Source organism: Rhinatrema bivittatum, chromosome 16, assembly GCF_901001135.1.
Source record: "Rhinatrema bivittatum chromosome 16, aRhiBiv1.1, whole genome shotgun sequence".
NCBI lineage: Eukaryota > Metazoa > Chordata > Amphibia > Gymnophiona > Rhinatrematidae > Rhinatrema > Rhinatrema bivittatum.
The window spans coordinates 29714207-29736514 of record NC_042630.1 but is presented as its reverse complement, the minus strand read 5'-3'; the positions used below and the strand labels follow the sequence as shown (position 1 = coordinate 29736514).

General features: G+C 48.2%; 1 protein-coding gene across 2 annotated transcripts in view; it reads right to left on the bottom strand.

Moving 5' to 3' along the window:
• Nucleotides 1-250: 250 nt before the first annotated feature.
• ARNT (aryl hydrocarbon receptor nuclear translocator) overlaps nucleotides 251-22308 on the bottom strand; it is a 48880-nt gene continuing 26822 nt past the window's right edge. For both annotated transcript variants that reach the window (XM_029581431.1, XM_029581432.1), the window contains 13 exons: nucleotides 19871-19956; nucleotides 19422-19498; nucleotides 19052-19186; nucleotides 18320-18394; nucleotides 17347-17498; nucleotides 10390-10491; nucleotides 8853-8928; nucleotides 7457-7568; nucleotides 6441-6543; nucleotides 5224-5371; nucleotides 4620-4779; nucleotides 4280-4425; nucleotides 251-3304 (listed from right to left, as the gene is read on the bottom strand). In XM_029581431.1, the coding sequence (XP_029437291.1) occupies nucleotides 3215-3304; nucleotides 4280-4425; nucleotides 4620-4779; nucleotides 5224-5371; nucleotides 6441-6543; nucleotides 7457-7568; nucleotides 8853-8928; nucleotides 10390-10491; nucleotides 17347-17498; nucleotides 18320-18394; nucleotides 19052-19186; nucleotides 19422-19498; nucleotides 19871-19956 (1462 nt within the window). In that variant the 3' untranslated portion in view covers nucleotides 251-3214. The remainder of the gene's footprint in view (nucleotides 3305-4279; nucleotides 4426-4619; nucleotides 4780-5223; nucleotides 5372-6440; nucleotides 6544-7456; nucleotides 7569-8852; nucleotides 8929-10389; nucleotides 10492-17346; nucleotides 17499-18319; nucleotides 18395-19051; nucleotides 19187-19421; nucleotides 19499-19870; nucleotides 19957-22308) is intronic.

Sequence of the window (22308 nt, the reverse complement as noted above, 5' to 3'; positions counted from 1 at the left end):
TTGTAAAGGTGTTTGTCCAGGGAAACTGGGCACCCTGCTAAACCCAGACGCTTGACAGTGCTCCGCTAATGTTCTGAAGGGTTTCAGATCAATCTTTCCAAGACTTCGTTTATGGAAGGAATCGGGGAAGAGGCTGTCAAAGGGCATCTGGGTATCGCTGGCACGCTAGGTCATTTGTTGCTTAAAATTACAAAAATCAAAAACGCAGGGGTTAACTTCTGCTGAGAGCAATGAACACACCAGTCTCGTGTACGAGAGAAAAATATGAAGTTTGTGTTGTTAAAACTTCCGCTACATAAAATTTGCAACTTTCCGCACAATACAAAGCCTTTGTTAACACAGCATAACACAAAAGAACTCCCCCCCCACCAATATCCAGGAGTTTCTCTTTCCAAACGTTATGCCCAGGATTTGTGATTGTGTTTCAAAGTACCCAGCACAAAAATTCACTTTCCCTGGAAACATTCAACTTGTTCAAGTTAAACCCATTTCTATTGGAATTTTGTCCCTCTCCTTCACCCCACTTCACCATCCTGATGCAGAAAAATGACTGTATTCAGTGACAGCTGGATAACCAAACTCTTTGGTGCTGCCTGGTAAGTAGGGCCGTGCAGGCCAAAACATTGTTTCAATTCGTTTGGGGCGGGAGGAGGTTTCTGTCTGCATTTTGTTTTGTTGGGGGTTTTCCCCCCCCCCTTTGTATTCGTTTTGGGAAATAACGTTCACTATTTGCCAAAACGAAGAAAAACAAAGGAAAAAAAATATGAATTTTGGTAGGATTTGTTTTGTTTCGTCTTATTTTTCATTTCGTTTTCAAAACGAATGCACATCCCCTACTTGGGAGTGTGAAAGGAGAAGGGCGATAAAAAGATACTGGCCAACGCTGGTGAGGAGGTGGCGGATTTCTGGACTTCATTACCCAGCAGAGATGATTAGCAGAACTGGAGCAGATACAGAGGGGGGCAGGGGATGGCTGGAAGTCGGGGAAGGCCTGTGGCCATACAGTAGGGGGGGAAATGGGACAGGCCGTGCAGTCCCTTTCTATGGCCACTTACTGTGTCTTTATACTGTGTCCCTACAAGTACTTTGCCCTGGCTTTCTGAAACTAAGAACACATAAAATGAAGAAATCAGAGCACACACATATCTGCACATTGAAAAAAAAAAATATATATATATATAAGATTTCAAAAAGCAGCTTAGCTGCTGGATCAGAGTTCAAAATCGGCCAGGATTCAAACCAGGTCCATGAGTTAAACAAAACACTTCCCTTTACTCTAATCACAGCAAAAGGCTAAAAAAAAGGTTGTGATCCTTTCCAACAAGGTGTTTAAGATCTCATGGCTTTATGTACATATACAACACAGGGAACATTTTATGAGAAAAGTCTGTTTGTTCCTTCCTTTCAGAGGGCTGGGGGTTTGTAAAATTTCCCACTCCGCATCGGTTCGGCTCCATTTTCTTGAGCTATGGCTGTCTTTCCATTTAGCACACCATCTGCACTTATTATCCACAAATATTCTCCCCCAATTTCATTGCAGAGAAACTTTCTAGAAGTAGGTTTAAGCCACCTGCGGTGCCAGCTGGCATTTCTCTCTTTTAGCTCCAGTTTCACAGGGGGCAACTGCAGGCCTGGGCGGTTGGTCCCTCCTCACCCAGAAGTGCCGATGAAATCCTGAGAACAACGAGGGGGGCCTCATCTCGGACGCTTGCTGCCTGAGGAATCGTGGTCCCAAGCGAGGAGAAAGCAACCACGGTGCGTGTCAGTCTTTAAAAAAAGGAAAGGGCTCGCTGAGATTAGCAGAATGCGCTGCCGGGAACACAAGCAATGGCTACCAGAGCACTGAAGTTTCTGTATTGTACTTTTGTCAGCAGCCACATCTGGACACTTTCCCCTGCCCGTGTTATAAAGCAAAGAGAGTATCTTGTAACCCACCCCCCCCCCCCCCCTCAAAAGCGTGAGCTGATCCATATCAATGTGGCTGTTCCAGAACCATCTCTCAAACAAGCTCCGTGCTTCCAAATTTGATCTGTGCCAGCGAGAGATTCTGATGCTCCCCTGCTTTTCTGGCTCCCATTCCCGAGTGCACCTAGTCTTCCCCCAGAGGTGGGGGCGAGACACATTCCTCCTTCCCACCCAACACCACAGAAGGCTGCAGCAGCAGCGTCTCGGATGAGAGTCAGTTCCAGCTCCGGGACTCAGTCGTCCCTGCACGGTTACGCTGCAGCTTGTCGCAGAGTCGTGCCGAGACGAAGTGGATCACAAGATGAAAACGAGGCTGGAGAGAGGCTGCAGGCCTTTCCCTGACCTTAAAGCACTAACGACCAGCTCTTAACTGCAGAAACACCTGAGACTTTAACCTCATTTCATGGCAGGAAATGGAGGCGATGAAAAACACCCGTGAAGATCAGTACTAAGGCAACTGGGTCAGCGTGCAGGCTGGGGCCAGGAAGGTCCTTGGATTTCTGTCATGTCTCTCCACCAGACAAGAAGTAGGTGGCGCACTTCCACGCCATGTGAATCCACCATGAATTTAAAAAAAAAAATAAGTGGGGGGTAGGGATGGGGAATGGCTTGTTTTAGAAATAGGAAATCATCATTCAGGGTCATGTGCCCAGAGCACGTTAGCAATGGCCAGCAACTTCAACCCCGCATGGCCTTAAGGGAAGCTATTACCATCATCCATTAGTAATCAACCACAGTGACTGAGCTGTCTCCTGTGCACGGCAGCCGCAGCGTCTACATGCAGAAGTCCATCATTCAAAATGGCAATAATAATAATAAAGACAGACTGAATTTTAAAGGATTATGAAAAGAAGTTGTTAGAATTGCAGGGAATCCTGGGTGCCGCAGCTGAGCCCACCTCTTCCTGGAGGCTTGCACAGCGGGTGCATTACTGGGATACACTTGAGGCCACCACCCCACCCAGCTGCTGCTCTCATATCATGCCGGGGTGCTGGCGACCTGATGCAGCTGCACGGATGCGATGTGGATCTCATCTATCGCAAAATTAAAAAAACAAAAACAAAAACAAAAAAGCGACATCAGTACGGCCTTCTCTCCACGCTATACACGGCCCAGAGGAAGACAAGCCAGCCTTTGACCGTAGGAAAAGCAGAAAGGTACTGCAGCTGGGGAGGGCCTCCTCCCCTGCTTTACAGACAGAGTCAGAACGGTATGGATTAACATCAAGGTTTGCTCCGTGGTTTCTCGTTTACTCTGCGAAGGACGGAAACATATTCAGCTCTGGGAACTCTTCACTGTTGTAGTTGGGTCCCTGTTCTGCCAGCATGGTTAGCATGTCCTGAACAGAGGGAGGAGAAGGAAAGGGTTAACAGAAACACACACCAGCGGCATAAGCTTTTGACCAAACAGGAGCCCAAGGTGCTTTACAGATTATTATTCCAAACACACACAAGTGTACTAGGGTAAGGGACAGTGGATGCGAAGAATTTCAGTGTACGGGCAGAGACGGACTGCCCCCTAAAAAGCAAAACACTGTGAACAGCCGCTTCATTGGACGGTAACTGTGGCCATGCCAACTGAGGAGGTCCCGCTCAGCCCGGTGATAGGCTTGGGTCCTCACGCCAACTTGCAAGCCCCCATGACTAAGTGGGAGCAGATGGGACGCGGCGCCTCTGTTACAGGCACAGCCGACGAAGCGGCTGCCTCGGAGCTCCAGGGGGCTTCTTGCTGCTACAGCTGTGGCTTGCAGCACTGGCGACCTGACAAGGTGTATCGGTGCCCCGGCTGAAGACAGCAACAGTCGGGGCATGGGCCTGTATGCCAGTGCCTAATACCCTTGGGCTCTTATTCCACGTCCCCGATCCTTTCCAGTATTCCTCTTTGCTTGCCGTATTTGGATGGTTCCAGGCCCAGGAGCAAAGATTTTCTGGCACCAGCATCATGAGGACAGAAAATCAGCAAAGGGCTGAGAACAGGGAGCCCCCCCCTCCTTCCCATTCTGAGGTGGAACCATGGAAGAACTTTTTGGGACTTTTTCCATTCGTTAACCGCACGGGGTCCCAGGCACTGTTTGAATATCCTCTGCAGTCAGACCATCCCCCACCCCCAAGATCCACCTCAAGGTGTGGCTAGAATGAACTAAGGAAGTGCTGGGAGTAGCGACGGCATTAGAACCAAGTTAAAAGTTTGGGGCCCCCGCCCAAGGAAAAAAGTTTTGTAATTAGCAGAAAGCCACCACGAAAGCTCCTGCAGAAAGCTTAACAGCACACATCTGTCCAACACATTTTAGTCGTAAACAGCCAAAGGCTCTCACCGGGAACACTTCGGGTTGGCTGGGCTGAACGTGCGGCTCCCCGGAGTTCTGGCCGTGGTGCTGTCCTTGCCACTGCGGCCACACCCCCACGCCTTCTGCTGCCGCCCGCGTCTGAAACTGGCTGTCTGCCTGCCCGGTCTCGGTGGCTGAGGAAGGCAAAGTAAAGTCTCCGTGAGCTACTGGACCACATTAACACCCCCCGTTTCACATTAACACACGTCCGTTTCTCCTGGTGGGTAGTTCCACGACAGTGGCTGACCCCCCGTTTCTCCTCGAGGGATGCAGGGGGGGGGGGGGTGGGGAGGAGAGTCTAAGGTGAACAGGGCACGGCCGCGCTTACCAAAGTTGCCGGGGCGATTGCTCAGGCTGGGGTACGTGGGCCCGTTAGGCGAGGAGGCGGCCGCCGAGGTTGCCATGGGACTGAAGGAGGGAGGGTTTGCCTGGAAGTTCCCCAGGCCAAATGGAGGCGACTGAGTCTTCGCTGCCTGGGAGGCCACTTGCTGCGAACAGACCAGAGAAAAACAAAACAAGTTCTCAATAATGTTCTCATGGTCATCGAGGCACACGCTCATGAGAGTAGCTACTGGCTGGGTGCCATGTGGCAAAAAGCGGCCGAAGAGAACACATCTGCATTACTAACTTCTAAAAAAAAAATAATAAAATGTAAATGGTGTTGCTGGCAAAACCCTCAAACTCTGCACTGCATGACATTAGTACAGCTTAAGGCTCCCAAGCTTCTAGTGGAGACACAAGACGGAAAGATGGTGCCGGTAAGAGGTTAAAATGTGTGCGCATGCTCCAAAAAAACAGCTGAATTGTTTTATTAAGGGCACAGAACCTGCAAACTCCAATCCCAGCTCTGCTCCTCACTCGCCACCCGATCCCGGTCAATTCGGAGGAAAGGTGTTTCCCTCTCTCCTCCCAGTTGGCTTCGGCATATTTACCTGTGTCGTGAACGTGGGCCGTGTTCCTGAGGGCCAGTTGGTTCCCGTCACCTGAGTGGGTGTAGAGTGGCGCGAGATTCGAGCTAGTATCTGCCCGGCTGAGGCAGGCTGCTGAATGATATTCACTGGGGGAGCCATCCCACTGTTCCTGGAAAACAGGAAAGCGAAAGAAAAAAAAAAAAAAGTCAAAAAGTAAGAAGCCCCATCTGGCAGGAACTTCAAATTCCAGGGGATACTTTGTGACGAGGGCAACACCCGACCCAGCGCTCACACCGCCGCTACTTCTGCCATCGAGGCCCGACATATTCCCCCCTCCCCCACCCATCTGCTGCAAAAGGCTGTGCGCTATCCTTAAAAGAATCTTAGTAGCCCATAAGAGATGTCACCGTGCAATATCTCACAAAAGTTTAATATCAAATGTACGGTGAAATTGAACTTGATACATATATTGTCATATGACACAAACCGCTGAGAACTAACTCTATTCTAAGAATCATTCACACACATGCATTCGCTCTTGCAAACACAGCTACACGTTACATTAACTGTGAAAACACACAAGTATTAAACATACAGGACAAAAAAGCTCAAACCAGAACTCCTGGTCCAGAAGAAAGGACAATTGTATCACTTCAGCGAATATGACAATGTTTCATTAGAAAATAATGTGATTAAACCTCAACAAATAAACAATATAACAAATTGGACATTTTTTTTTTAAAAACATTGTAGCCTATTTTGCAAAGTTACAAAAACCTCAATGCAAAATTGAAAATAGATGTCCTAAATAGGTAAATCACATCTCGATGTTGGCAGCTGAGAAATTGTGTCCCATGTCTCAGTATTTCGAGTTGATGAATTGCTGCCCACTGTTAATAATTAATTTCATTAATTGATTATTGAATTAAGTTTTTTTGTATTGCAATGATTCCCTAAGAAACAGGTGATAAGGTTTTCGGCATCAAATTTTTCCTTTCGTGATACACCATGCAATACCTGCCATTATTCTGCAGGTCAGTAGATAAAAGGGAGCACCAGTGCTCTCTGGTGCCATCCATCTGGAAATAAGCAGATTGCAAGCTGGGCTGCAGGACATCCCTACAGGGAGCGGCAGTTCCTAACTTTAAAAAAGCTTTGCCGGGCAGACTGGATGGACCACTGGGTCCTTTTCTGCAGTCATTACGAGGTTACTATAAAGAGATGCTGGAAAGTATCACCTGAAACTGTCCGGGGGGCGAGGCGCCGGCGTGAAAGTGCTGCCCTGAGGGAAGAGCTGCTGGCTGGCTGCCAGCGGGCCAGAAGGCATGGCTTTGCCCTGATCTGTAAAAAGCAAAGCAACAGCAGGTCAGGCTCAGGAACTTTTCTAGATCGTAAAGGGTGCAGAGGACACCGCGCAGCCACTCATGAGCGCAGGATCAGGTAGGCGTTAATTTAGCAACGATGCCCCAGACAGAGGTCATTCGCTGGTGTGAAGGAGGAGCCAGGGTAGCACCATCCAGAAAAAAACAGGAAGCAAACAGCATAGAGACAGTTTCCTTTTTCTGTTCTACTGGAAACCTTCAGCTAGAAAGCGCTGAATCTGGCACACGTATTCTGTACTTTTAATACCAGGAAGATAAATATTCCAGCCGAGGGGGCAATCTCTCGTCATGGGCTGAGGTTTCCCATACCTGCCTAACAAAGGCCTAAGCTGGCCGGGGGTGAGGGTGCTTTTAACACACCGAAAAAAAAATAAATTTAAAATTAAATAAAACACTGCCCAAGTTGGTAAGACAGAATCCTGAAAACCCTATGCGGGTTTGCAACCATGTTGCAATGGCAGAGCTCTGCAGATTTAAACAAACCGTCCTGGCTGAGCCACCTTCTCCAGTCCCCCTGTACAGCTTTATAGCGCCAGCGCGGCCCGGCACACCGCACACCAATTCACATTACATGCTCACATTTTTATTTAAATCAGATTACAAACAATTATGTAGGTGGCCAGAAAGAGCACTAGCATAAAGCCTTTGCCAAGCTTTTGAAATCTCATCTAGCATCCCTGATGGTGTCCCTTTAAGGATTAATGTAGGGGAAGGTACCACCGCTTTCACTGGACCAGGAGATATTACAGAAGCCTGTGGCCCCTTGACAAAAGGGCCCTTTCCCTGGGGTCTCAGACATCACTGGGGTTCCCAAACACAAAACTAGAAACAAGACTCAGCCCCCCCCCCCCCCCCCCCCCCCCGTCACTCACCTGCAGTGCCACGATTGTACATATCAGCGAACCGGGGGTCTCTGTCCTGTCCAAAGAGGCCATCGCTTTTCTCCAGCAGTTTGCTATGCTCGGGTCCACCTGCGGTCACAGACTGCACAAAAGCCTTAAATGTTATGAAATACCCAAGCTCCAAGCGTGGTGGTAAGAAGACACACTCCCCCCCCCGCTCTCCTCTCCAAAACACGCTGTTAGGGCAGGGGTCCTCAACCCAGTTCTCAGGACACACCTAGCCAGTCAGCCTTTGCAGATATCCATAATGAACATGCACGCAAGATTTGCAGGAAACCTCTCAAATGCACATTCACTGTGGATATCCTGAAAGCCCGACCGGCTAGGTGTGTCGTGAGGTTTGGGTTAGGGGACACTCCTCCCTCTGATCCCGTACTGACCCAGTGTCCCAGCCTGGTGTTAGGGGATACTCCTCCCTCTGATCCAGTACTGACCCAGTGTCCCAGCATGGTGTTAGGGGATACTCCTCCCTCTGATCCCGTACTGACCCAGTGTCCCAGCCTGGTGTTAGGGGATACTCCTCCCTCTCATCCAGTACTGACCCAGTGTTCCAGCATGGTGTTAGGGGACACTCCTCCCTCTCATCCAGTACTGACCCAGTGTCCCAGCATGGTGTTAGGGGACACTCCTCCCTCTGATCCCGTACTGACCCAGTGTCCCAGCATGGTGTTAGGGGACACTCCTCCCTCTCATCCAGTACTGACCCAGTGTCCCAGCATGGTGTTAGGGGACACTCCTCCCTCTGATCCAGCACTGACCCAGTGTCCCAGCATGGTGTTAGGGGACACTCTCCCCTCTGATCCAGCACTGACCCAGCATGGTGTTAGGGGATACTCCTCCCTCTGATCCAGTCCTGACCCAGTGTCCCAGCATGGTGTTAGGGGACATTCCTCCCTCTGATCCAGTACTGACCCAGCATGGTGTTAGGGGATACTCCTCCCTCTGATCCAGTCCTGACCCAGTGTCCCAGCATGGTGTTAGGGACACTCTCCCCTTTCAGCCAATAGTGACCCAGTGTTCTAGCATGTTGTTATGCCCACTCTTTCTTCTAACCTAATACCCCGGCTTGGTGTTAAAGGGGGAGGGGGCACTATGCTGCTGAAGGATCAGATAGGGTTCTGCCACTCCCTATTAGCTCTGGGGTATTTCTGCAAGAACAGTGATGTTAACCCCTGTGTTCTGGCTACAGTTTGCAGACAAGTTAGACAATTAGCAGCCCATCCAAATCCCTCCTTCAAATAGCCTAAGAGCATCTTATGCTTATAATAATGTTCCATTGATACATCATAAACCAATATGAGCACGCAGAGTCTACAGTGCCCTGCCAGGACCTGAGGAACGATGGAAGAAACTGGTGCTGCTTTACCTGGGCGTGGCTGTAGCCTCCCAGCACATCTCTCCCTGGAGGCACTTCCAGATCTGTGGCTGCCGCCTGCTGCTGCCTAAAACAGCACAAAGAGAATTGTGAGCTGCTCTGCCCTGACCATCAGCAGCCCCAGGTCTCTCCTCTCTCTCTCTGAGGGGCAGCCGGCTGCAGACAGACGTCAGCCGATGTCTGTTTGTGCCAAAAGGGAGGGGACGGCCCATCTACAATGTAATGGACCCCAGTCCCCAAGGCACCAATTTCGGCCTCCAGTGCCCCCTGCTGGCTGATGGTTTCACTTTGGCGAGGGGAGACAGAAGACCAGGCTGGGGTGATCTTGTTGAAGCCTGGATGCAGTACAGAAATGGAGGTGATTCGTTCTGCAGGAGCAGGAAAGGCAAGCATGTGAAGGCAGGGAGGAACATACCCCCTCACAACTCGCCATTAACATTACATCCAGTGCCTTTCCTGCAGCTCCCACCTGGAGCCTGGCTCTTCCAGAGACCTATGGAGGGCCCCACAGCTCACAGAGAGAAGGACCTGGGTGTTGCTAGGCATGCCAAGCCCCAAATCTATTTCACGGGGCCAACGGGATGCTGTGTGGTTGAACAGCAGAACTGAAAGGAGGGTCACTGGGATGCACCAAGTGCCCTTTCAAACTACCCCCCACCTCCCTTTTCACTTCCCATATTCTGAGGGAGCCCCCTCCATATCTGGACCCTAAATTTCCAGGTGTCCAACACCTCTGTTTGCAACTTAGTCGATTTGTAAAATGACAGCAAAGGGGGAGGTGGGGGGGTCCTAGGTTTTGTCTGGGGCTGGATAAGAGAACATGTAAATCCGCTGACCAACCCCTAGTGTGCACCGCAAGGTCCGCTAACCTCTCCTCTCCACAACACAGTGCCCACTACACCTAAAAGGAAATTAAAAAAAAACAAACAAAAAAAACATAATTTGGCCCTTGAGGAAACTAAACATTTCCAGACCCTCCCCGGAATTCTTTAATTTGTTATTTTTATATCTGCCACGCTCTAAAATGCATATCTCCAGCTCCACCCTCCTCCCCTCCTCTTCATTATCTTTCCCACAATGGTTCAGTCGATGCACTCAAGCGGAAGTTAGTTTTCCAATGACTTCTGTTTCCAGCAAGACATCTATACATTTAGAAATAGGAATAATTCCTAATACCATGTTTGAGTTAGACGTTGTCTTTTGGCGATCTATTTTTATTTCTTCTTCCTTTATAAAGGCTATTTAAAAGTTTTATTTAAAACATTAAGACATTTAGACATTTATAACTCAATGTATTTGTCTAATATATTTCTCTATTTAACTTTTGTTTAAAAAGTTCTATTTATCTGTTCAAAAAGTTATTTGTTATATGTAATTGCTCCCAAGCAAACCTTTCAATAGTTCTCTGTAAACCGATTTGATTTGCATATAATGTAAGAAGACCGGTATATAAAAAACATAAATAAATAAATAAATAAAATTCTGGCTGGGACGCAGGACTGTATGCAGAGTCCAGGGTGTCTCTCACCTTGCTGCTGCCAGCTGCCCCGGGCCCATTTCTACGTTCGAGCCCAGCTGTGGCCTCTGCATGGAGCTGGGCAGGGCAGGGCTCGACTCCTGGCTGGCATTCCTTCAAGAAGGCAAAAGTAAAATTATCACGAGACCAGGAAAACAAAACGGGACTCCGACATCCGCATGCGTAAGGCGTAACAAGAAACAGTGCCACCTCTAGGTTGCAGCCAACAGCCCGTCTTCAAGATACCTGAAGGAAAAGCAGCTCTGGAAAGGTCAGAGGCCTGCATGGCTGAGTGATGAAATAGGAAAATTAGTTCTTACCTGCTAATTTTTGTTCCTGCAGTACCACAGGCCAATCCAGACTCCTGGGTTTTGCCTCCCTGCCAGCAGATGGAGACAGAGAAAGTTTCGCAGACACTGCTACATAACCTGATGTGCCACCTGCAGTCCCTTCAGTATTGATAAGTACCCAAACCAAGATAGCCACAATACCAATAACAAAAAAATATCCCCCTGAACGAGCTGTGGGAAAGGGAAAATTTAGAGCAGATAACTTTGCCCACACTAAAAAAAAAGATGTGCAGGTATAACAAAACCTGTGCCACCCTTCAGATTAATTACAATAACAGACCAAGTGGACTCTCCAAATCTCCCTCCCTCAATTGGGCAGGAGTCTGGACTGATCTGTGGTACTACAGGAACGAAAGTTAGCAGGTAAGAACCAATTTTCCTTACCTAGATCAGTCCAGACTGCTGGGAGGTACCAAAGCTTCCCTAAAAGGAGTGGGACTGCGAGAGTCCTGCTCGAAGTACACTCTCACCAAAGCCCATGGCCTCTGGGGCCCGGACATCCAACCGATAATGCCTGGCGAAAGTGTGCAACGACTTCCAAGTAGCCACAAATCTCTTGTGGCAAAACTTGCTGACACTCAGCCCAGGAGTTTGCTTGTGAACGGGTAGAATGAGCCCTTAAGCCCTCCGGTAGTAGAGGCCCCTGACAGATATACACAGAGCCAATGGCTTCCTTCAACCACTGCGCATTCGTGGCTTTTGACACCTTATGACCCTTTTTTGCACCACTCCATAGCAGAAAAAGGTGATCCAACAACCGGAAGCTCTTAGTGACTAAGATACCGGAACAATGCGCATTGGCTCTGTGTACATCTGTCAGGGGCCTTTTCAGCTTGGAGAAGAGACGGCTAAGGGGGGATATGATAGAGATGTTTAAAATCATGAGAGGTCTAGAATGGGTAGATGTGAATCGGTTATTTACTCTTTCGGATAGTAGAAAGACTAGGGGGCACTCCATGAAGTTAGCATGGGGCACATTTAAAACTAATCGGAGAAAGTTCTTTTTTACTCAACGCACAATTAAACTCTGGAATTTGTTGCCAGAGGATGTGGTTAGTGCAGTTAGTATAGATGTGTTTAAAAAAGGATTGGATAAGTTCTTGGAGGAGAAGTCCATTACCTGCTATTAAGTTCACTTAGAGAACAGCCACTGCCATTAGCAATGGTAACATGGAATAGACTTAGTTTTTGGGTACTTGCCAGGTTCTTATGGCCTGGATTGGCCACTGTTGGAAACAGGATGCTGGGCTTGATGGACCCTTGGTCTGACCCAGTATGGCATTTTCTTATGTTCTTATATAATACATGCTTGACATCCAAGAATCGTAACTCTTTCGTATGAGGCGCGGTACCAAACAAATTTGGGAAAACTGGGAGCTCCACCGACTAACTTACATGGAACAACGATACCATCTTCGGCAGAAAGGAAGGAACTGTCCTCAAGGAGAACCCCAAATCCGAAATCCTCAAAAAAGGATCTCTACATGGCAAGGCTTGAAGTTCTGAGATCCTTCTAGCAGAACAAATCGCCACAAAGAAAACCGCCTTCAAAGTGAGATCTTTCATAGTAGCCCTTTTAAGAGCTCAAACACATGCTCTTAAGGACTATGTTAAGGCTCCAGGAGGGACGCAGCTTCTGAACCGGAAGGCGAAAATGTTTTGCCCCCCTCCTCCCCTGGAGAAAACACATCACATCCAGATACGCAGCTAGAGCCGCCCCGAGCACCTTGCCTCGAAGACAGCCCAAAGCCGCAATCTGAAGTCTGAGGGAGTTAAAGGACAAACCCTTCACCAACCCTATTTGCAAAAAGGTCAGACTATGTGCCACGGATGCTCGCATAGGATCAATCCCTTGCTCCACACACCAAGTCTCAAAAACTCTCCATACCCTCACATACGCCAAGGAGGTGGAAGTCTTTCTAGCCTGTAATAGAGTAGAAATAACATCCTCAGAATATCCTTTTTCCCTTAAGCGCTTCCTCTCAAAAGCCAAGCCGTGAGACAGAAGTGAGCCGCCTGATCTGAAAATATGGGGCCTTGATGAAGAAGCTTTGGCAGATGAGCGAGACTCAATGGTCTGTCCACTGTTAGGTTGATCAGATCTGCACACCAAAGCCTCCGAGGCCACTCTGGAGCCACCAGAATTATATCTCCTGGATGAATCTCCACTTGCCACAATATCTTGCCCACCAGTGGCCACAGCGGAACACATACAGCAGAATGTCCAGCAGCCAAGGAAGGATCAAGGCATCGACCCCCCTCTACTCTGCGCTCTCTTCTGCGACTGAAGAAACACGGTGCCTTGGCATTCCATTGAGTTGCCAATTACATCCATGCGAGGTCTGACCCATCTGCAACTGATGAGGTGCATTGCTTCCTCCGATAACTCCCATTCTCCGGGGTCTAGCTGCTGCTGGCTGAGATAATCTGCTTGCACATTGTCAGCCCCAGCTATATGAGAAGCTGCTATCAACGCCAGATCCTGCTCTGCCCAGCAGATCAGCTCTCCAGCTTCCTGAGCCACCGCTAGACTCTTGGTCCCACCCTGGCAGTTGATATAAGTCATCGTTGTTGCATTGTCTGACAAGATTCTGACTGGACGGCCACGCAAGAGAGGTAGAAACGCCCACAATGCCAACCACACTACTCTAGTCTCTAAGCGATTGATGGACCACAATGCTTCCTCTGCTGACCATTGGCCATGCACCGACTGAGTTTGGCAGACAGCTCCCCAACGGGAGAGAATGGCATCTGTGGTAACCACCATCCACTCTGGAACCTCCAAGCCCACCCCATGACACAACTGGTCCCAACCAAGCCACCACGAGAGACTGGAACTGGCTAACTCCATGAGAGGTGGTGGAAGTTGAAATTGTTCTGACAATGGATCCCACCAGGAAAGAAATGCTACCTGCAGGGGCTTCATATAAGCAAACGCCCAAGGAACCAGCTCCAAAGTAGATTCCATGGAACCGAGAACCTGCAAGTAATCCCAGACCCTGGGCACATGGCTCTCCAACAGCCTGTGAACTTGTGACTGCAATTCGACAATGCACTCTTCCGTGAGAAAAACCTTCGCCATCCGGTATCGAAACGCAGCCCCAGAAATTCCAACACCTGAGAAGGGGAGAGATGACTCTTGGACAAATTCATGATCCATCCCAGGGATTGTAAGTGCTGCAGCACCAAGGCCACCGCTTGTCTGCAAAGGACCTCTGACTTTGCTCGAATGAGCTAGTCGTCCAGATATGGGTGAACTAGCACGCCCTCCTTCCTGAGGGCTGCCGTCACCACCATCATCACCTTGGTGAAGGTCCTTGGAGCTGTTGCCAGACTGAACGGAAGGGCGCAAAACTGAAAATGCCTCCAGAGGATCATGAACTGGAGAAATCTCTGATGGTCCGGCTGGATCCCTATGTGCAAGTACACCTTGGTCAGATCCAGGGAAGCCAAGAACTCTCCCTTGAGCACTGCTGCGATGACCGAACGCAGAGTCTGAAAACGAGGAACCTTGAGAGTCACATTTACTTTCTTTAAGTCCAGAACTGGGCGAAAAGACCCCTCCTTCTTTGGAACCATGAAATAAATGGAATAGCGTCCTGTCCCCCGTTCCTCTAGGACGGGAACAATGGCTCCTAGCATCTGCAGACGGTTGATGGTTTGCTGCACCGCCAGCCTTTTTTCCCCATTGAGGTGCAAGGGGAGATCATGAACAGGTCCCTTAGCAGATGAGCAAATTCTACAGCGTAACCTTGTTATCTCACACTTAAGACCAGCTGGTCCGGCATGATCTTGGTCCACTCCTCATATTAAAAAAAAAAAAAAAAAAAAAGAAGTCAATTGACCCCCCTATGACTGGTACTGAGGAGTGAGCTGGCTTCACTTCATTGGGTGGATTTGCCCCACCACTACCCTGGCCAGAACCATCCCTGTTTGGTTTTCGGCCTCAAAAGGACTGGTTCCAGGGCTGCGACCTCCCTGAGGCCTGCCTCTGGACTCCCCCTGAAGCCCTACCTTGCCAAAAACAAATTTGCCCTCAAAACTGAGAACGCAGAGGAAAAAAACCTTTTGGCCCTTTAGGCTTATCCTCAGATAACTTGAGTACTTTATTCTTGCCCAGATGCTTTATCAGCTCCCTCCAAGTCTTCTCCAAAAAGCAGCTTTTCCTCAAAAGGCAATGTTCCTGAGACTTAAACGAAATGTCCACCAACCAGTTTTGTAACCAAAGAAGCCTCCTGGCCGAAACCACTGACATAATCGTTCTGGAGGAACATACAATGCATCGGCTCCATAAGTGACCGCAGCTTCCAGCCGCTCCGCCTGCTTGGACTCCGAGACAGACATAGCCTTGTCAGCCTGCATCTGCTGCACCCATCGCAGCCCAGCCTGAAGCATAAAACTGTTGCACACCATAGCACAGATACCAAAAGCAGACACCTCAAAAATCTTTTTAAGATGGACCTCAAGCTTTCTTTCCTGCAAATCCTTCAAAGCTGCAGAACCGGCCACCAGAATAGTTGTCTTCTTAGTAACTGCCGAGACGGAGGCATCCACCTTCAGGACTCTCAATAGTTCCAGCGTGTCCTCATGCAAAGGATATAACTTATCCATTGCTCTACCCACCTTCAAGCCAGTCTCCGGAGTATCCCACTCCCTGACCACCAGATTTTTAACTGACTTAAGGAACGGAAAAGCCTTCGCTGGACCCCCATCCTCCTGATTGGACTCCTCCTGCGGAACCTTTATGCCTATCTCTGCAAAGACATAAGGGATCAGGGGTTCCAACTCTTCTCTGTGGAACAGACGAACCACCTTCGGATCGACCCCCTCCACAGCAGGACCTTCTGCGGTCCCTCATCCAGATCCTGTCCCCCGAGGGAAGAATCCGCCTCTGTAGGGCTTTCTCCAGACGGAACCCCAAGTTCGGTGTAATCAGAAAAATTGTCCTTAGCGGCCCCCTGCGCGGGTAACCCAAGGACTTGCTGAACCTGGTAGTCCCAGAAGCCCCTGAAAGCCTGGATTTCTTGGGCTGCGGACCTTCCGACGCCCCGTTTGGAAGCATGCTGCCCCGCGGCCTTCCACTCCAAATAAGCTTTGTGCAGCAAGAGAACGAAATCTGATGAGAAGGTTGAAAAATCATCAGAGACATCTCCCACGAAGTCCTCATCCTCCCCCAACTGCCCCCCCCCCCCCAGGCCCCCTATCAGCCGGTGACTGTGGTGAAGGGAGACCCCCTCCCCCCTGCAGCCTCTGAAGCAGTCGTGAAAGAATCCAAGATGGCTGCCATTCCCGTGCTCACTGGGAACGGAGTTGCTGCTTCCCCCGATGCAGCTGAAGACCTTCCAGGCCCGCGCTGCTGCGTTAAAGTTGCCGAGGTCACTCTTGAAGTGCCCTCTCTCCCAGAGAGGCACCGGGAACACTGGCTGGCTCAAGAGAGGTGTGCGCTTGGCTCCCCACATGCCGTGTGCACCTGCAACTGCGTGGCATGCTTCAGCCCTACTCAGACCGCACAGCACACGCCTGAGGAAAAGAATCCGCGAGAGCCGCTGAAGCTGAGCCCGTCTGGTGTCAGCCCCGTTCTGCCACCGCCAACAGGGAAGAAAAGAAACACTAATTTATTTTTTAAACTTTAATAAAAGACAAAAAAGGACTTCCCTGATATGAAGAGTGGCAGCAGGCTCCGCTAATCCTCCTAGAGGTGAGGGAACTGGATCCACCAGCTTTCTGCCTCCAGCGTGGAAGGACCGAGCAACCAAGGGTCCCTAACCTCCTGCTTGTCCACCTCAAAACCAGGAGGGATGGCCCTACCAAACTCCTGGGAGGAAATTCTCCAATCCTCTTCTTTTTTTAAACAGGTTCAGAACTGCAGGTTTTGCACCTCCACCATCTGCTGGAGACAGAGAAATACAGAGGGACTGCAGGTGGCACACCAGGTTATGTGGCAGTGTCAGCAAACCTCTCTCTGTCGCCATCTGCTGGAAGGGAGGCAAAGCCCAGGAATCTGGACTGATCCGGGTACATACAGGGAACTGGTAAACATGAAAGGGTTGATTTCTTCTATCCCTGACCATGGTTATGTGTAAAACATTCATGAAGACAGATGTTATTTGCAGTTCAATCTTACATATGGTGGCAGAATTAAACACACACAGATCCCTCTTGCCTAAATAAATATGTACTGCATGGTCACCCTTTAGAAATCCATGTCTGATGTATATGCAGGCATGAATATTGGGGCGGGGGTCTTCATAAGGGGAGAAAAAGTGTATAACATTACTGGATTTCACTGCTCCGACAAAGGTTTTTTTCTTGGTCCAATGAATAGGAGCTCTACTGGGGATATCTGTCACACCATAATGTGAAATAATGATCAAGCCAGGACTAGAACCACGGACCTTCTGGTCCAGAGGCAGCAGCTCTACCAATTAGCCAAAAGGGGCACTCCTCTTGGTTAAAAATATGGTATCTTTACCGGTTTATTTAATTTGTATTCTGTCACCAGGTGCGGGTATTGGGGTGAAGAAGTCATTCCAGATGTTTCAGGAGCTGGTGTTAGCCCCTAGCAGCATGCAATACTGACTGAACTGGCAAACACCACTGGCCCCCTTCTCATACATACTTGACAGTCGTGTTGGTGCAAATGATGTATTCGATCTCGTCCGAGTACGGGTTCTGGAACGTGAAGGAGCTGGTCCGCATCCAGACCCACTCTCGACTTTTGGATTGGAAGCGGAACATGACCGACAGGACCTGGCCTTTTAACTTCACCACCTCAACAAACAGAAAGGAAAAAAAAAAAATCTGTCAGAACGGGGAATGGAGGGATCAGCTCGCAATAACGAAGCGACGGCCGCCTCCAGGCAAGCCAGGAACAGGACAACTCCTCGGGCATAAAAGTCACAGATCACGGTTAACCCTAACCTCTCCAGCGAGCTGGGCCTGAAGCCAAAGCAGCAAGCAAGGGGCAACTGAAAAGCAGGGTGTTATGGGGTCAGGCATGACCGAGACTGGATTTTTAAAAGCGTGCTCTGAAATAAACATTTCTTGCAGATCTGAACTGTCTGCTTTCTGCAAGATTCTCAACTGAAGGTTACTTCTAGAGCTGTGCTCTTGATCTTGATAAGACGGACGTTAAAATGTTTTTCCTGCTTCTAGGGTAGCAACGTTTCCAAGTGCAGCTGGATCTACGCAATCCAGACGTAAATGGCTTCTAAGTGAAAGGCAGAAGGTGGCTCTCTTGGGGGGTCACCTTTGTGCTTATGATTTCCATGTAAATGTGAAATTAGATTTGAGGATAAGAAAAAAATGATTTCCATGAACCGGATCAATAAAATGTCTCTTTGCAGCCTAGGGTGTCAGGTCCAGCAAACTGACTGTGGCATAGAGAAGATTCAACATTGGCTAGGACTTAGGGTTTTGAAGGTTCCTTAAAAGTCCTTCCTATGATATTAACATGGTACAATTGTTTCATTGGTTAAATGTGAAATTTGTTTTCTGTTTTTGTACCATGGTGCTTGTCAAGTTTGCTTTCATGATGATAACTGAAAATCACAAATAAAAGAAAGAAAGAGAGTGAAGGAGATTGGCATTACCTGCTGAAAACTGTCCTTCAGAAGCTGCTGATCTTCTGGGTGGGAAAACTCCACAATGTCCTTCCCTAGAAGCTCCTAATTGAAACACAAAATTGTGGAGAAACGTACACTAAAGATTTTAAAAAATGTATGGCAAAGCAGATCAGCACCTCTCAGTGACCCGTCTCAGCCAGGGCTAGGGGACACTGCAGAGATGGCGTCGGCAGCCGAAACAAACCAGCGCGAGCCAGAGGCCTTTGAAAAGTTTACGCTGTCGCCATATCACTAACAAATCAAACTCCCTCGAGCCGGCCGCCCTATCGCTAGAACGCAATTTAGGATTCACTTCTAGTTTCTGCCAACATATCATCTTTGCTCACTCCAGCTTCAGACCCGCAGAAGGGCGTGTTAGAGCCTAAAAGCTGGTCAAGAAATCTATTCAGTATCACTTTATATTATCTGTTTGCAGTTAACCATTATTTCCAAGTTCTCTCATCCTCATAAACCCCTTTAACCAAGAGGTTACAGGAAGCAGCAAAGCCCCAGTTTGAATTTTGTCTCCATTTTAGAGATCTTTTAGCTTTGTCTGATTATGTCTGTGTTAACTTGGTCGCTGCTACTAAGCTGAACTTATACCACAGAGAGCATTACAAGAAGGGGAGACAAAGGAAGTGCAGAGTTGTTACTTAAAATCACTTTTCCAGCATTAACAGAATTAAGGGAGCAAAGTCAAGAACGGTACACTCTACTGACCTGTGGCTGGTAGCCCACGGTGCCAATGCAACGGTGATCCACAAAGGTGAATAATCCCTCTACGTTGTGACGGGAAATGAATTCAATGGGTTGGCAAATACCAGACATATCCGTGCAGTTGGGAGAGCTGGTGACCTAATCATTCATCCCCGCCCCCAAAACAAAGAAAACAAAAATCCACAGCACAATATGAGTGCCCCCATACCTCAATCCTCATCCAAACCCTCTCCTGTATCGGTAACCCAACCCTCACCCAGCACAGGGCAATCCCTACACTGATCAACCCTGAACACAGCACAAGTCCCCATCCCCAAGCAAGAAATATACAGCACATCAACATTAGTAACCGGACAAGACACGCCGTGCTCACCTGCAACCTACCAATGGCCACAAGACAGAATTTGTTGCCTTGGCCAGAATCTGGGTCGTCCTCTGCCAATGTGATACCTGAGCAGAAGTGTTGCAAATGGAGAATACACTGTCAGAACGAGTCACAGTCAGAACGAGTGACAGAACCTTCACCGCTTCCCCATCCCCCCGAGGTCATTTAAGAGAAGGCGGCAGGCAAGCTTGGACACAAAGTCTAAAAATCAAGCATCCCGTTCCCTGCATACAGACTTTCTCCTCCTTGATATTCAGATCACTTCATCCATTGCTTTGCATCCACGGAAATCAGTTTAAAGATTAAGATTTTTGGATTTAGAACCGATATTCATTTGAGGACCTGATGGATGTGGATCTGCTCCACCCCAAACCCTTGCGAAGATAAAAGGGGGATCAAAACAGCTGCACTCAAAACAGCTGCACTGCGAGGCTAACCTGCTGGTGGCCAGGCTTTAATGTAGCCCGTGCAATGGACGACCACAAACTGAGGCTCTCCTTCTTTAACTGGGCCAAGGCCATTTCTATAAGGTAAAAAAAAATATAAAACATGCTGTTATATATAAGAAATACCTAAAAACAAACAAAAAAAACTGGTAGGGAAGACACACCAACTCGAGCCAGCAAATCAACACTTTCCAGGATGGACTGGCTCAGTTGGCAAGTACTGTGTACTGACCACAGAGGACTTGGGTTTGATTTCCAGGTCAGAACCTTACTGCCTGACTTGGCCAGAGCTGGAGATGCCATAGGGGCATTCATAACCTGGAGATTTCTACTTGAACAGCTGGGAGAAGAGACGGCTGAGGGGAGATAGGATAGAGGTCTATGAAATAATGAGTGGAGTGGAACGAGTAAACGTTAAACAATTGTTTACTCCTTTCTTAAAGTACAAAGACCAGGGGACACACAATGAAGTAACTGGGTAATACATTTAAAACTAATAAGAGAAAATATTTTTTTTACTCAACGCATAATTAAGTTCTGGCATTAACTGCCAGAGGATGTGATAAAAGCTGATCGCATAGGTGCGCTTAAAAAAGGTTTGGACAAGTCCCTGGAGGAAAAGTCCATAAACCATTATTAATGTGGACTATAGGAAATCCACTTTTTATCCCTGGGATAAGCAGCATGGATTCTATCTACCCCTTGGGATCCTGCCAGGTACTTGTGACCTAGATTGGCCTCTGTTGGAAACAGGATACTGGGCTTGATGGACCTTTGATCTGACCCAGCATAGCAAGTTTTATGTTCTTATAGCTGAATTGCTCTTTCCCTTAAAATGAAAGAGCTTGAAAGTATTACTATTGTTTGCCTTCTGGTACCACCCTCCCTGTCCTACCCCCAACCAGCTGATTTTCTTATTTAAATGTTTAGAAGGCAGAGAATTAGATATAGTGATTCCTGCCGTTAATTTCTACATTCTTCCGCCTCTTAAGTTCCCAAAACATTTTTTTTTTACTTGCCACATTTGCCTGTCAGAAATGTGGGAAAGGTACAATAAAAATACTGCAGGGACATGATACATGAGAACAAACAAGTACATACATTTTATCATTTAAATAATTGTTTCATATATACAACAATGCACACAAAAAAAGAGATGTAATCGTGCTCGCAGCAAGAACACATCCCAATACAAAAGAAAGGAGGCAAATCAAGGGACAGGCTAAAAAACAAACAATTTCCTAGCATGTAGGACAAATGGGTTATGCTCCCCTGCCAGCAGATGGAGACGGAGTCAGATTTCAAAGCTGACATCACCCTTCATATACCTTCTATATTTCTAAGTCTCCAGCAGATAGAGGACGTGCTTTCCCTATGGGGATCGCTGTACTTTTTGGAAGAAAAAAATTCTACTTTTAAATTGGAGAAAAGATAGAACCCCACTCTCCTGTGGTGATAACTAAAGGTCCCTCCCCCAGCTGAGAATTCCTGAGATGATTTCCGAGATCCCTCAGAGGTGTGCCTTGGTCCGGTAGCTGGTCTTATAGTTTGGCCCTTGAGAGGGATTGCCTGATGAAGCTAGTATATTCGGTTGAAGTAACTGCCACCTCACTCTGCGCACTGAAGTTCTCTATGTCCCTAGCGTACGTGCAGGTCTGGAGAGTATTTGAGGCCTGGTGTGAGGAACATGGTGTTTTCCCTCGGATGGTCAAAATCCCACTAATTCTGGAATTTTTGCAGGACAGCTTGAATAAATGTTTGACCCTTAACTCCTTGAAGGTCCAAGTAGCAGCTTTCTCCTGTTTTAGGGGTGAGGTGCACGGAACCCGCCTGTCAGCTCATCTGGACATGGCCCGTTTTCTGAAAGGCGTGAAGCACCTCCGGCAACCCCTATGGTGGTCTCTTCCCTTGTGAAATCTTAATCTAGTATTGGAGTTTTTGGCAGAGCCCTCTGTTCGGCCGCTGCACAGTGTTTCCTTGCGTTTATTAACCTTGAAAATGGTGTTCCTGGTGGCTATAACTCATCACATCACATCTCTGAACTACAGGCCTTATCGTGTTGGGAACTTTCCTCCAGATGACTCCAGGAGCGTTACAGCTTCGTACCGTTCCATCCTTCTCGCCCAAGGTAGTCTCTAACTTTAATTTGAATCAGTCCATTTCATTATATCCCTAGATAAGCACAAGGAGGTGGAAGAATACAGCCTCCTTTGAATGCAAGTAGGCTTTTCGTGCGGTATCTGGAAGTTTCAGAACCGGTCCAAAATGACTGACCACATGTTTGTCCTTCATGGTGGAAGGAAGCAGGGCGAACCAGCTTCACAGGCTACCATAGCTCATTGGATTAAGGAGGTGGTCATGGGAGTCTTGGTGGAGGCAGGAAAGCCATTACCTTTTCAGGTTAAAGCTCATTCCACTAGAGCTCAGGC